The sequence below is a fragment of the Python bivittatus genome, unplaced genomic scaffold (assembly GCF_059951505.1).
Source record: "Python bivittatus isolate LINGU-HERP-01145 unplaced genomic scaffold, Pbiv_v1 ctg000020_np1212, whole genome shotgun sequence".
NCBI lineage: Eukaryota > Metazoa > Chordata > Lepidosauria > Squamata > Pythonidae > Python > Python bivittatus.
Window position 1 is genome coordinate 88,708,808 of NW_028277030.1, and position 15,078 is coordinate 88,723,885.

At 41.7% G+C, this 15,078-nt stretch overlaps 2 protein-coding genes across 3 annotated transcripts in view; one reads left to right on the forward strand and one right to left on the reverse strand.

The window, feature by feature from the left end:
* The window catches only part of PCNX2 (pecanex 2), a 111,337-nt gene extending 103,473 nt beyond the window's left edge, over window positions 1-7,864 (reverse strand). Inside the window, 5 exon segments of the mRNA XM_088143561.1 lie at window positions 193-310; window positions 984-1,183; window positions 7,599-7,683; window positions 7,685-7,833; window positions 7,835-7,864. Of these exon segments, the coding sequence (XP_087999687.1) occupies window positions 193-310; window positions 984-1,183; window positions 7,599-7,683; window positions 7,685-7,833; window positions 7,835-7,864 (582 nt within the window).
* MAP3K21 (mitogen-activated protein kinase kinase kinase 21) overlaps window positions 7,583-15,078 on the forward strand; it is a 45,804-nt gene continuing 38,308 nt past the window's right edge. Inside the window, exon 1 of one of the 2 annotated variants that reach the window (XM_025165892.2) lies at window positions 7,583-9,359. In XM_025165892.2, coding sequence (XP_025021660.1) covers window positions 8,555-9,359 — 805 coding nt within the window. In that variant the 5' untranslated portion in view covers window positions 7,583-8,554. The remainder of the gene's footprint in view (window positions 9,360-15,078) is intronic. The other variant, XM_007426951.4, reaches the window with a different exon arrangement.

A 15,078-nucleotide genomic window follows, 5' to 3' on the forward strand; every position in this document is an offset into this window, starting at 1 on the left:
CCTGCTTCACTCCACTGGCAACAGTTTTCCAACATGGTGAACTCTGGAGCACAATGTGTGTATTGTTTTATTAAGAAAAAAGAAATTGGGGGGGGCGCTGTTCTTTTTAAAATAAAACCCATATTGCATCTGTTATTGTAACAGATACCAGTGGCATATATAGAGTGAAAAGTACAGGCAAAATTTACTAACCTGGCCTCCTGAAGGGTGTTGAGGGAGGATAGCCTGCACTTTGATGCTACTGTGGATGGTGGGTGTTGAACCATTACGCTTGGTCTCTTCGACTGTACCATTGTCCCCTATGTTATTGCTGTTCAAAATAATGAAGATGCAAGAAAGTTAGTGATCATTATTAGGTAAGGAATAAATCATTCTCAAAGGTGCTGAGTTTACTACAAGCTGATTCAGAAATGCCATTAACTTTTTTCAGGGGCAATCTGAAAAAGCTACCTACTTGGCTCTAGGTAACTATAGAGTAATCCAGAAGAGCCATAATGGAGTGGAAAACACAAGCTGTGCACGGAGAAGGTTCACTTCCCAGCATCTCTTGCCCCAAATCCTGGAACGGCTGCCACCATGCAGACCACACTGAGCTAGATGTACCGGTTGTTTGATTCATGTAAGGCAGCTTTCTACGGATCCTGTAGCTTTAAAAAAATCTTCTTTCTGTGCTCCTTGTTACTGGATAAAATGAGCCCTGATGCAAATAGGGGTGTGCACAGTACTACTAGAAATATGGCAGTTATACCAGTCAATTATTCTTCAGGTAATAATTTAATTCCTTTCCTAAATAGCTGTTTGTCATGGTCAACAATTATCTTATGATTGATAAATTTCCAGCATCCATTTGATCCCATGATTGTGGAATAAGTGATCCATCTGCAGAGTCTTATTACATACATGATGTGCTTACTTTCATACACATATTCTTCATCATTGGTTCCGATAATACCAAATAGCCTTGCATAAGGAAGTAAACTTACCTGAGATTTTTATGCTGAATTGCATTATCTCTTTTATATTCTTTATTTTGTTTCTCTTCCTTACAAGGGAGTTTTTGTTGAATCATCTCTCCTTTGTCAAACATCACATGCAGGCGATAAATGATCACCTTTATTATCATGAAAAATAACGTCACAGAACCACAGTAGATGAAAGCTGTGATGATACTGGGAGGACACGCCTAGACAAAAGAATAATGAAGAGTCAAGCTAATTCACCATCAAAAATGATCTGATCATTTAAATAACAAGATCAATCATTATGATTGATACTGTTGCATTTTCCTAATGGTAAAATAAGTAACAATTATACTGCTGATATTTGCCTTGTTCCTTTGCTGAGTGTTTGAAAAGTATCATCTGTAGAAGCCTGTAAGATACTGTAGTATTATTCCTTTTCAGGTTATAGAGGAGAGAGCTGAGGCTAAAATATAGTCGCTTGCTAACGGGATTCATGGTGCTGAATGGATTAGGGACTTTATAACTCATTATGATAGTCGCTGTCATATTATCATTTTTCTTTAAAGAACATTAAGCTATGATACTACATATTTACTTCATACTTAGTTTTTTAACTCTCCAAAAGTAGTGTGTGTGCATGCATGCGTGAGTGAGTGAGCAAAATAAACTTTACCTGTATGCTTTCAACTTGCAAATCAGACCTTAGATACTACTATACCCAAGACTAGCAGAGCTGCCCATCAACTCTATATATACCCAGTTTAATTTTGTTAGTCAGCACAGGACCTAAAGAAGAAAATACACTTGGGGTTTGAGACTTGGTGTGGGAGCAGAGCAGTGGCAATGAATTCAAAGTTCTGTAATAAGAAAACACGGTTAAAGGGGCAGAAATGATATTTTTATTACAATGATTAGGAGGGGTAGCTTTTATAGTTGGTAAGTTTTATTAGAGATCCCTTCTCTGGTCACTTGTTTTTGTCTCTTAAATCCTCCCCCTTACACCTCTCCTCAGCTCTCAGCAATCTGCCATGTCCTGCTCTCCAAAGATGCTTTCCTCCATATACATCCTGGCGGGCAAGAAGGCGACATGTGTCACTTCCCCAAATCAGAGGCCTACCAGAGGATCCCTCGCCCTCTGGGATCTTGCCCAGCTCTCCCGGTGGGTGGGCCGGCCAGACTCACCAAGTGCAGCGCCATGGGCAGCAGCAGCAAGAAGAGCCAGAGGTAGAGGTGGCAGCTGTTAGCGAATCTGCTCTGCTCCGGGTCGTGGTACCAGCCTCCGGTCAACGCTGCCCACACTCCCTGCCGAAGCAGCTGCACAGCTTGGGACACCATCGCCAACTCCTGCACGAAAAGGGCCACCGGCTCAATCTCTCTGCCTTTGCTTGGGGCGGGGGCGGGGGCGGGGGCGGGGGCGGCGGCGGCTCCCCCGGCGAGGGTGCTGCTTGGCGCCGAGCACCCGAGCCTCCATGCCGGATGCTAAAAGGATTTTCCCATCATGCTGCGCGAAGCCCAATCCACCAACCGTGTCTCCTGCCGCCCAAGGATGCAAAGCAAAGGCAGTGCCCTCCTCGACTCCGCCCCCCCCCAATCTTTCTAAAGACGGATTGCACTACGCGGCTGCGGAGGAGCAACGCGTCAGGACTGGCGTCGCTGCGTCTGGAACGCATTCCGTGCACTCTGGCTCCTTGATTTCCCCTTCTGTGTCTTTGCCCTTTTCCCCTGTTAATGCTTTACGTGTGTGTTGAGCTGCAAGTCCCATCATCCCCAGACACAGGGTTCCTAGAGGGCGCCAGCCTGGAGAACACCGCTATCCTAGTCCTTTCTTCCCGTTTCTTTTCAGCTGGTGACCATAGTGGTACCTCTCCGAGTCAGTTCAGCTCATTCTCCTCCCCAGAGATAGCATCTTTCTCTCTCCCTGTCTCGTATCTTGAGAAAATTAGTAATAGCCAGAAGGCAAGCCTGCCTGTGTCTCAGGAGGGATAGCACCCGGCTAACCCTGTTTGGAATAGGAAACTAAACTAGGATCAGACCTCAGGGGAGACTACCAGGGAAGTCCAGCACCCGAGGCTTGACTGGGAAGTCTTAAATCATCTCAGAAGGCGGCAGCGGCAAACCACTTCCGTACTGTGGCTAAAATACACGGAAGGTGCCATTTAATTGCCAGGATTCCAGCTCGCCCGGAAGGCTGTTTCTGCATGAAGAGCGAGGATTACGACACTACTCCGTGAGAAATAAAAATAAAGAAAAAAATAAAAGCTTAGTTGTTACTAGAGTTGTGCAATAGCGTCATCACAACTAGCCGAAATGCCCCGAGTTTTCCCGAAATCTTCGGGTATATAATAATGGGGGAAGAAACAGCACCCCCACAAATTAATCCCGAAGTTATAACCATGGAGTTGCGTGCTAGGTGCTCAGGCGTTGAATTGCAACTCACGCCCCGGAACAAAACGATAACTCTTCTCCCGTTTCTGAAAACGCAGGGGCGTGTTTTAACCACTCTTGCGTTGGTGAAACACGCAGGCTTCTGGCTGGGTAACATAATTAAAAAAAAAAAAAACAGCGAAGTCAGCTTAAGTCTTCTATTGAGATATCTGCACTAACATTAAAGACTGCACTAACCCCGTGTAACAATTATGAATCGCGGATGCAATGCAAAGTAGACTCCTTAATATTCCCATTTGTATGGAAAGGTTATATGGATTTAATCGCGAAGAACTACAAAGTCAAGACGTGCTTGATTTGTGTCCTTTATAACATATCCACTAGGAGGAGCAATTGAAAAACCTTTTACTTAATTTTTAACAGCAAGGAGAAATGCTCGAGTTTATATTTCAACACGCAGCTTTTGTTTCCAGTGCTTTAATATGTAGTTTTCTCCTTCCTGCTGTGTTTAATATTTGAAAAGAGTGTGTTATAGTTTTATCAGTATGCTGTCTTGTCCCTCCTCGATGGCTTTGGTGACTTGGAATTAAGAACTTGAATTACACTGTTATATAACCACTCTTGTATATGCTATTGCATATATGCTTTTAATTGTATTTCTCTCATGGCTCCTTTAAGTACCAAATTCTTATGATGCCGATTTGTTATTAAACACCTATAGCATTATGCCTAAAACAAAGGCAATAGATTCAAATATGTATATTGCTCTGCTCCCTTCTCTCTCCCTTCTTCCCTAACAAATACAAGGTCAGCTTGTTGGAATAACAGTTAAACACCTCTCATACCCCAAAGCTACTATGTTGTATTCCAAAGAATGTGCTCATAATTAAATGATCCACTATAAATGACACCCTTGCCTCCTTTAGAGTGATCTTATTTCTTTATTGGTTGTAAAGCAATTCTCTTTATTGAGACCTCCTTTGGGTGTATACATATGCTCGTATTTTCTTTGATCTACATTCTATGCCAGACTCGTGTAACTTTGGGGGTCTTGATTTGGCTCAACTGGGTGCAAGAGACTGGTGACTCATATAACTTGCTAGCTTTGGAAATAATAACATGATTGTTTGGATCCTCTCCAGTTGTTGATCTTTCTTTAGGTAAGCCTTCCACCACATGGCTCATGTTTGAAATAATTATTTTACTTAAATCTGTTGCAAGTGTGGCTGCTTCCCCTCTCTTCTTTCTATATAGGCTTCAACCTTTTTCAAGATTTGAGCCCCACCTTCATCCTAGGCTCAAGTCTGCTTGCTTCCACAAAATAGAGATCAGCAGATATATCATATCCTCACCTTCCTCTCTCCCTGCCCAAGCCTCAGCTCTCCAGCGTAGTTCTTGGCCAGCCTATGGATTCCTGAAGGTCTTACATATTGTTAATGGAAATTGTGACACTTTATTCATGTATTAATTTTATTTTTAAACACTGCACTCCTCAGCCAAGAAAGGAAGGAAGAGTCTTTGTAAATGAAAGATTAATAACAATTCTTGCCATCAAGCTTATAATCTAAAAGGTCGCCTATTGCAACACGCAATGATATACCATTCTGATTTCAGTGGAATATAGATGGGAAGCCAAGTTTCAACTGAACAATTTTGTATAAAAATTTTCCACAAATTCATGTAAAATATTAGCGATGTCCGCTCATCTTTTGACCATGCTTTGCTTTTTACTGTTCACAAAAAGCCTATGTGCCTTGCAATCTTTAGGAATTACCAGTAGTTTCCTCTTTCATAAATCACTGGAAGGGAAAGAGAGACAGAAGGCTTGGCTGGTGGTGCACTTGTGCTAACTTGCTTTCATATCTGCAGACAGTCATAATAAAACTAAGATGCCATGTAGCCACTTTTAATCACAAAAGCAACCAACCTTAGAGAAATTTTCCAAGGACACTAAAAGGCAACATCTGAAAGACACTGAAACATGCAAGCAAGATAGCTCCTACTACAGAGATCAGAGTCTGTGTATACTACTTTAAGCACTTTTTATAAACCACATTAGCTGAAAATGCTTCCAAAACTGTTCACATCTGACCAATTATAAAAAAAAAAGGCAGTCCCTTTATGAGGTTAAAATCATAAAGAAATGATGGGGATGGGGAGGGAAGATGAAAATGGCACAAGTAGCAGTCCTGGAGGTTATTGTTCTTATGACCCACATGAATGGAAACGGATGAGGGTGAGTCAATGGGAGACTTGGCGCTGCACTCCTACAGCACCTGCTAGATGACAATGAAGGACAAAAGAAGAGTCAAATATACTGGCTGAACAGTAGGCTAAAGACTAATAAGAGTTGGCACTGATTTGCTTGACAGCTGACTGCTATTGAGCCGATAGGGAAGAATTTAACACAGATCTGTAATTACAGCATTTCTGTACTGAATATATATTTTGTGTATCTGGGGGTGCATAGGGGAGTAGCTACTATAAGCAAGTATAAATATCCAGACATGATACCATGAACATAATTCCATCTTGAACAGAGAACTAATTGGCAGTTAAGCAGAATTGTGGGCTTCATTATTCCTCCCTAAGCACCCATTTACAATGCTACCTGGTACCCTGTTAACATCGCTCCAGAGGTCTTTGGCTCAGACAAAGCTCCTCTGTAAGATACAGCTCAAACAAGAAACTTCAAGATAATAGGCCTCGATGAACAATTGTACCTGGCACTATTTACAATTTTCTCTGCCAATGTGTTTCCCTGCATGAACTTGGCCTTCAAAGAATACAAACTGCCAAACAAGAGAGGTTACTAACATCTAAACTGCTACATAGGCAGGAAGGAGAGAGATGATATGGTTCCTTCCAGATCATAGCCCTAGCAAATTAGCTCAGTAGCCAGAATTTTCTCTAGAACGTTTCAAAATCCTAGCCCTACTGCATTTTCCTGGAAAAAGAGCACACTAAAGCACCCAGCCATTTCCTACTTAACTGGGAAATTTAAAAATAACTAAATAAGCACCTTCCCAATGAACTCAATGGGACTTACTTCTGAATAGACATCTATTGTGCTGTTGCAGAATTGACCCCAGTAGGTCTCACATCTGAGATTGCAATATCACATTGGACTGGTAGCAGAACCTTACTTTAGACCAGTAACAGTATAACATTTTAGGTGCAGACGGTTAACTTAAGAGCCGCAGAGTCACCTGTGCATTGTCCATGTAACTGTTCCCTAGTACCCAACATAAATAATCTAAAATGGCCACTCTACCTAATGGTTGTTAGGAGTATTGTTACTATATACATTTCCTTGGTCACTGTCCTTGCACATTTTAAGCCCCCATTGAACCCAAAAAGAAAAAAAACTGAAATGTACATGATTGCAGAAAATAAACATTCCTTCTTTGTTATGTGATCAGTGACAGTGTAAAGGAGATAAAAGTTTTCATTATAGCTCACAACATGCACTGATTATTCAGTTCAGAGGTTCAAATGCATTGTGAAAGTATAAAATGATTTTTTTGTATTATGACCAGTTCTACTTCAAGTAGGAGTGGGGAACCGTTGGCTTTAAAAAGGTTGCTAAAATGCAACTTCAACAAGTTCCAGCCAGCATTATCAGTGGTGAAAATGCTGGGTACCACAGTTCATCAACATCTGGAGCAGGGAACCCCAACCTTTGAGAGCTGGTGGGCACGTGTGGAAAACCCACGACAGGTTGGCCAGGAATATATTCAAAATGCAGGTCAAGGAGCCTGGCAAGTGCCAACGGGCAAAATGGTGCCTGTAAGCACCCTGCTGGGTACCCCAGATGTAGACCTTAACACTTTCCCATTCAATACTTTTTCAGATATTTGGGGAGAGAGAACTGAGCAGCTGCAAGTACAATAAGAATTACAGAATTAACAGTCACCGTTCAAGAGTGCCTAGTGGCTGATGACATAAAACCCCTGGCATTGGTCAAGGCTTAAAACAAGCCAGTCTTAGAATATTATTCCCGCACCTTCCCAAGCAAGGCCCCGCCGTCCCATTCATTGCAACCGGGCCTTCCCCGTTCCACTTGATAAGAGTGCGCGTGGCCAAGAGCGCGCAACAAGTTGTAACAACGTTGCCACCGCCCCTTCCGCCTTGCTGCGTCTCTGCTTCTGCCGACGACCCTTCCTTTCCCGAGGGCGCCCGGGCGCGGGGTGCTGGGCGCCGCCGGCGTCCGTGACAGCGCAGCCCCCACGACCGCAGCCAGACACGCACCTGCACGACTTCACTCTTTGACCCGCACCCAGAGCCTGGCCTCGACGTCACGTGCTCTCGGCCGTCCAATCCGGGCCAGCCAGGAGTTGTTCGGGAGCTGCTCTCGGCGGCAGAACAGCTTGCCGAGAAGACCTGGGAGAAGCGCTCTGCTGGCCGTGGCGGCGGCATTGCCTTCAGCCGCTGAGGCCGCCTCGGATCGCCCCGCGGTCTCCGTTTCCCCACACTGTCGGTGGGACCGCGAGCGCTTTACCTGTTGCTGCTGCCATCACCCCTCTCCTCTACGCGTTCCCTGCGTGGCGCCCCTTTCCTCACCTGGGCCCCCTTTCCAGTCGCAACTTCTCTGTGATTTCATCCTGCTGTCCCCCGCCGCCCCCTCGCTCCCCCCATTTCATTTTCCCATTCTACCTTCTCGTTAATTTTACTTGCTTGTTTCTTGTTCTCTCCGGCCGTGTGTCCCCTGGATTTATCGTTTTTTATCTGGCTCTGTAAACCACTCGTTGTTCTGGCAGAACTTTCTTTGGCTTGATCCTATTTATCCCGAACACTTTTCACTTCCTGCTTTGCCATCGTTCCTTTCCTTGAGCTCCTATCAGCTCTTTTATCCCTCTGACTTATGCTTTCTTTAAGTCCCCGACTCTAACTCCTTCTTCCTTTTCCTCATGGTCAGCATTGTCCTTGCTCTGTCTCATCAGCTTCATAACTCGGTTTTTTTGCCTTTAACCCTGCACTCCAAATGTCTGGTCCACATACTGTGATTTCTGCTCCTCGCTCATCCACATGCTCCAGTCCCCCACCCTCGTCCAACCAGTGTCTCTTTTCTTTTTGTTTTGTTTCACTCCTTTCCTACTGCTTTTATGTCTGCCTAAAACAGGAGAGAGTTGGCTTCAATAGCAACTTCGTTAATTGTCCTCAGTGCTGAGGGAGAACCTGATGTGGTTAGTGCAGGTATCTTGACCATGGCTTTGCCAAGTTCCAAAGGAACGGCTGAAGGGAGCTTGGGGACCAGTAGCAACTCTTGCCCACTGTGGACGGTGTTGTATGACTATGAAGCCACCGGAGAAGATGAGCTGAGTTTGCGTCGAGGGGAAATGGTTGAAGTTCTCTCTAAAGATGCAGCAGTGTCTGGAGACGATGGCTGGTGGGCAGGTAAAATCCATCATCGTCTCGGCATCTTCCCAGCCAACTATGTGACTTACCAGCCAGGGTGTTACCAACATCCCCAGTTAGGATTGTTGGAGAAGACTGGGCATCAAGCTCAAAGCCTAGCCATGGGTGATGGGCACCCTATAGATAATGAAGACCATATGGGTTCTCTAACAGAGATTGATTTTCAACATCTGGAACTGCAAGAGATTATTGGAGTTGGAGGCTTCGGTAAAGTTTACAGAGCTATATGGAATGGCCAAGAAGTTGCAGTGAAAGCAGCCCGGCAGGATCCAGATGAGGACATCATGGCCACGGCAGAGAGTGTGAAGCAGGAGGCAAAGTTGTTTTCCATGTTGAAACATCCAAATATCATTGAACTTCATGGTGTAAGTTTGCAAGAGCCCAACCTCTGCCTAGTTATGGAATTTGCCAGGGGAGGACCCCTCAATAGAGCTTTGTCAGGTACTTTTCCCACCACTAGTGGGAGCCACTGGGGCCGTCGCATTCCTCCTCATATATTAATCAACTGGGCAGTACAAATAGCTCGAGGGATGCTTTACTTACATGAAGAAGCCATAGTTCCCATCCTTCACAGAGACCTCAAATCAAGTAACAGTAAGTATTTTGAACAGTTTTAAAAAGGACAACTGATGCATCGTTTTCCATGTTTCTATATTGTAATAGTGAACAGTACTGTTAAAATTTTTATTTTTAAATTTTGCGTTGCAAAACTGCTATTTAAGATGCTTATTGTTTTAGGCATTAAGAATCTGCTTTTCACTTATCAAATATGGTACTACAAGTTCATTCCACCAAATTGAATTAAGTTTCTTTTCTTTGGTAACAACAATAGTTATTCTTAACCATTTCAATGCTTGGTTGTATTTGGTTTCTTAGAAAAACTGAAGCCTTCTCATGACTCATCTACAACAGGAAGGGCCTGGAGAAGTTTCACCTATGAGATCTGTGGCTTTTCATATACGTTATTAAGGCTGCAGCCTTAAGGAGCAAGTGCCATTGAACTCAAGAGCATGTGCTTTTGAGTAGTCATGCATAGCATCAGATTGTAATTCTCTTATGTAATTTTAATGTGTTGCTTGAATTGTAAATATTAGCTAGATGAAATAGTAATGCTATCTAACTCAGTGTACTGATGTTTTCATGCGATCTTCTTAGGAGAAAGCAATGATAATTATTAGTTTATCTATTTTTTTCACCAGTATTAGCTTGAGGCTTTTAACTCCATTTTCTAAGCATAAAAAAATTAAAGCAAAATTGATGGGGTGATTAGAATTACTGATTTGATGTTCTTTATGAAGAAGATCCCATTTCTTGACCTCAAAAAATAATTTATAAATAAATGGAAATGTATTTCAGTATATTCCCCAGTATATTTTGTTGGGATTAATTCTTGTTTCAGTAATGAAACAGTTTGAAAATCTACCTCCAAGGCACTGGTGTATTTTAATTTTAAAGCCACCTCTATGTCCAACATTCCTTTAGCAGATATAATAACCATAAAGTTTATATATATATATATATATATATATATATATATATATATATGTATGTTTGTGTGTGTGTGTGTGTGTGTATATATATATATATATATATATATATATATATATATATATATTTTAATCTGCGCTCAGTCGTTACCGACTCTGCAGTGACTGCTTGGACGAGTCCTTGCAGTTTTCAAGGCAAGGTGTTTCGGAAGTGGTTTGCCAGAGCCTCCTTCCTAGAGCAGAGCCCAGCTGGCGAGCGCAGGAGGCGGGGTTTCTGTTGCTTCGCGCCCTTTTCGGGCGAGCGCAGTTTCACGCTTACCGGCAACTGCTCCCAACTCCTTTTGCAAGGTGCCACCAGCATTTTTCCTCCCACCGGAGTGAGAGTCCCCATTTATCTACTCCCGTGAGTTTTCGAATTGTTGGGTTGACAGGAACTGGGGAGGAAACAGGAGCTTCCCTGTTAACGCGAAGGCTGGACTCAAACCGCTGAAGCGTCGACCATTTATGGCCGGCAACTTTCAGCGTCATTAAGCTGCTGTGCCACTGCATCCCCCAAAAGTTTATATCCATAGTCACAAAATATCCATGAAATTGAATACTGCCATTTTTTGTTTACATGTTATATACATGGCCTCATGTTTTAATAAAAGCTGCTGTATGGGTACCAGTTCCATAGGCGAAGTTCAGCCTTCAGATCTCATACATTAGATTTGACTCATGAGGTTCTTTTTTTCACAAGTGACAGAGGAAGCATTTGTGACGGGAAGTGTGTTGTTCTAGAAGCTGGTTTTCTACATGAATGAATGCAAGGTGCAAAAATGAAGGAAGTAATGGGATAAAGGAAAGAAACAAAACAGATGTGCCCCTCCTCCACAATAAATAATTGAAACTATGCTATCTCTGCTGTTTTATTCCAAGTCTGTAATTTGGATTAAAGGTAAAGATACCCTTCAATCAAGTTCGATTTCTGGTGAATGTAATTCTTGTAGTTTTCCTTGCTGGCATGTTGGAAGTCATATACTGTGACCTCCTTTAGGGAGGTTTCCTTGGAGCCATGGAATTCCTGAGTGGCTTCAAGGCTGGACCTGTTTAGTTTCCATCATCAGCCAAGGTCAGCTAGGCTCTATTACCTGCCCAGGCATAAATTGGACTAGGAGCTTGCACCTATCAGTACTAAAGCAGTCATAACTAAATGTGGACGGCATCGTCCTGATCCAGTTCATTAGTTCATCTGATGCCTCCTAAATCTTCTCTAGAAGGGACAGATTCTGGCAAATATGAAGCAGTGAGAAATGCAGAATTCATTTGTTAACAAAATCTCTATATTCTTACTGGAAGCAAATGTGAAAAATTAGATAGGAACCAATAATTTTCTTTTTATACTGTACTGAGTTGAATTAAAATTTAGATTCAGTCTTGTACAAACCATAGTGGGTTGGACTTATACAACATACTAAATCAAAAACAAACTACATTTTATTTTAGAGGAGAGCAGTGGATCCAATTCATAGCAACCAATACAGAAACCTCTTGTAGCTATTATTATAAATACAGTCCCAATTTTAGAAAAGAAGGAAGACATGGTAACCTGGTCCTATATAAACCATAAAGCAATTACATTGTTGTCATTCACTGATTACTAAGAACTGGTGTTTAGTCCTGTTTGCATATTTACATAGACTTGCATTATGGTTCATATGGCATTTGTTCATACACATTAGGAATATGCAGCTATTTAGAACAAAAGTGGAAAATGTGCTTTAGAAGGGATGTGAATGCACTCACTACACCTTTTGGTACCTCCTTAAAGAAGCTGCAGCTTTTCTAGATTCACAGATTAGCTGCAAAATTCAGGAAAAGACACATTTGCATTAAGGATGTCACCCTGTTGCAGCATCCCTAACTCCCCAACATGTATTTTCCTGAGCATGCACAACTACTGTGTGAGCTTAGGAAAATCTACTGCTTTTTAAAGAAGACATCATCAGGTGCACCAAGTCCACCCACATCTACTCCAAAGCAACTTTTCCTTCAGAACCAAATAACTGCATGTAACTCAATTTTATACTATGGCCAATTTTTTTTTTATTTATTTGATTTAAATGCATCAAATCCAAAATAGAAAATCCTCCCAGAAATAGAAACTCAGGAAATCCCTTTAAAGTAGGCTTTACAAGAGAACCTGTGTGGGTTGTGATTAAGGTGTTGGGCTTGGACTGAAGAGACCCAGTTTCAAGTCACCCAGGAATTTGTTTCTTTCAATAAAGCATACTACAGCCTTAGGATCTGCTGAAGATTTTGTCAAAATCTGTATTATTTGTCAGTTCAGCCAAGCTGAATGCTACCTTGTTTCTGGCTCTGAAACTTTACTTTGAAAAGTTTTATAATGAAATAAGTCATGTAACCTCATTGGGACTTAATTTCTGGAAAAGCGTTATAAGAGTTGGTCTGTGGAGTAATGCCGATGCTTGTCCATTGAACTCTTCTCTAATGCAAGGTTGTTGCCAGTGCTTTGAGGTTGTCCAGATCAGGAAACCGACTCTACAAGAAAACTAGAACTAAGTTTTATTGAGTTAGGCTATATTAACAGAATCTTGCAAGTTTGATTGTGTTTTTCCTCCCCTCCCTCTTCTACCCCCCTGAGTCAGGGAAGAGCCAGCCTGCATCTCTTCCTAATACTGTCTCCCTTCCCAGGGCTGAAGGAAGGCTTCTGCCCTTCTTGTAAAGGCTTCCTTCAAGGCCATCTCCATGGTTCTCTACAGTTGTTCACAAGCTATATATATATTAGCCTTCAGGGTTGAAGCAGCCTTGCATTAAAAAAAAATCATTCATTTCAGTGGAACTCTTCCAAATAAGTCTCTGTATTTTACATCTGGGCTTTTTACAGGATATTAAAGTATGCTTTTGCCCCATCCCCCTACTTCTTTTCTACTACAATAACTTTTCTCATTGTTTTTCAACAGTGTTAAATATGACTATCTACTTACTCATTGGATGGTAGAGTAGAGCAACTTGCCTGGTCTTTTAATAGATATAGATACAAATATAGATGTAAGCAAAATGTGTTAGTTCCCCTTAAAGTAGAAGAGGAAAACTCAAAGGATAAAAATTATGTTAAACAAAAGTGGTAGGACATCATTTTGCAGGAAGTTATTACTGCAGTCTGAGTACAAGGTTGATTTTATTTTTGGATGCTAATTGCAAAATAATCAATACCAAATATCTATGAAATTGTGCAACCTCAGTCATGACAGCAATGGATGCCTTGTTTTAGGAAGGAAGATACTTTCCATGGGAGAGGAAACAGCAATATAAGAAAGAGGAAAATATGAACCTTCCACAACAGTTTTGATGTAACAGGTAAAAAACAACTACAAGTTTAGTTATGTTCACAGAAATACATTATGTAACCAAACATTGGCGTATTTTTAACCTTGGCCAATCAGTAGCTGAAATATCAATCTAACTAATTTTTGCTTGATACTGAATGGAGTGTAATTTGGGGCCTTTCTAACCTGGTGTTGGATGGTGATATATAAGTATCAACATTTTCAATATATACTTGGAATTAAAGATAAACAAATCCAAACTCTTACATCCTATTTTATAGTACATTAAAAGCACCAAATTGGAAAGCATTGAAAGTGGTTTCTGTACCCTTTACAAAACTCTATTCTAACTAGTATTTATTTAGTTTAGTGTGTCTGCAGCTCTCTTCCCTTTAGACACTTCAAATAGTCACAGTACAGTTGAGCCCACTTCCCCACCAAGCTTAGCCCTGGGAGTTCCTTGTGGTCTCCCATTTAAATACTAAGCAGGTCTAGTCCTGCTTAGATTCTTCATGAGCCAAGGTCAGTTAGGTGCTGCCAGTGCTGTATATTTACAATATATCCTAAACTGAACAATAATAAAAATACTGTTATAGCACACATAAAAAACAATTAAAAGTACAAACCAGCTAAAAACATAGGAAAGGAAGATACTGAAGATGACCCATTCCCTGGAGTCTGGAAGGAATGAGATGGCATTCTTCAGTCACAGACCTTTTGATAGAAGTCCTTGTTCTTCCCATTCCCTTACATGCAACAGTCCAACAAACAGATGTTGCCACCAAATATGGCTGATTTTGGAGAGAGAGAGAAAGGGAGTGAGCTAGGAAGATACTGCTGAGCAGTAGACATCTCGTCATTAGAAGAAAGTAATGGTGACTATGTAAATAGTTGGAGAAAAGAACTCAGAGCTGTGTCCTCAGTTGCTCATAACCAGGGCACAAACAGGCCCTGGAAGCATTTTTTTCTGCCATGTCCCCATGATGCCGCCTCTTATTCTGACATTACCCAAAGTCAGGCTCAAGGTGTATAAAGCCTCTTAGGCTTCTTGGTGGAAAGTCTGCCCCACGGGAGGTGGTGGAGGTGGAAAAGGTTCAAATCCACCCTCAGCCATGGAAACTTACTGTCTGGCTTTGGGCCGGTCACTCTCTTTGAGTCCAACTATTTCACAGGATTGTTTTTGTGGGGGAAAAAATTGGAGGAGTATTGTGTAGACCAATGTTTCTCAACCTCAGTGACTTTAAGATGTGCTGGTTGGGGAATTCTGGGAGTTAAAGTCCTCACTTCTTAAAGTTGCTGAGGCTGAGAAACAGTGATGTACATGATCTTTAGCTCCTGGAGAAAAGGTGGGATATAAATTGAATAGATAAATAAATACTGCTTTAATAATTAGCCTTTGTTTTTTAATCATCTTTTTAAAGAAAGCACATGACTATGTGTTTCTATTAAGATTAGATGTGGCTTGTATCTCTTGAGCCATGAGGTGTTACAGGAGAT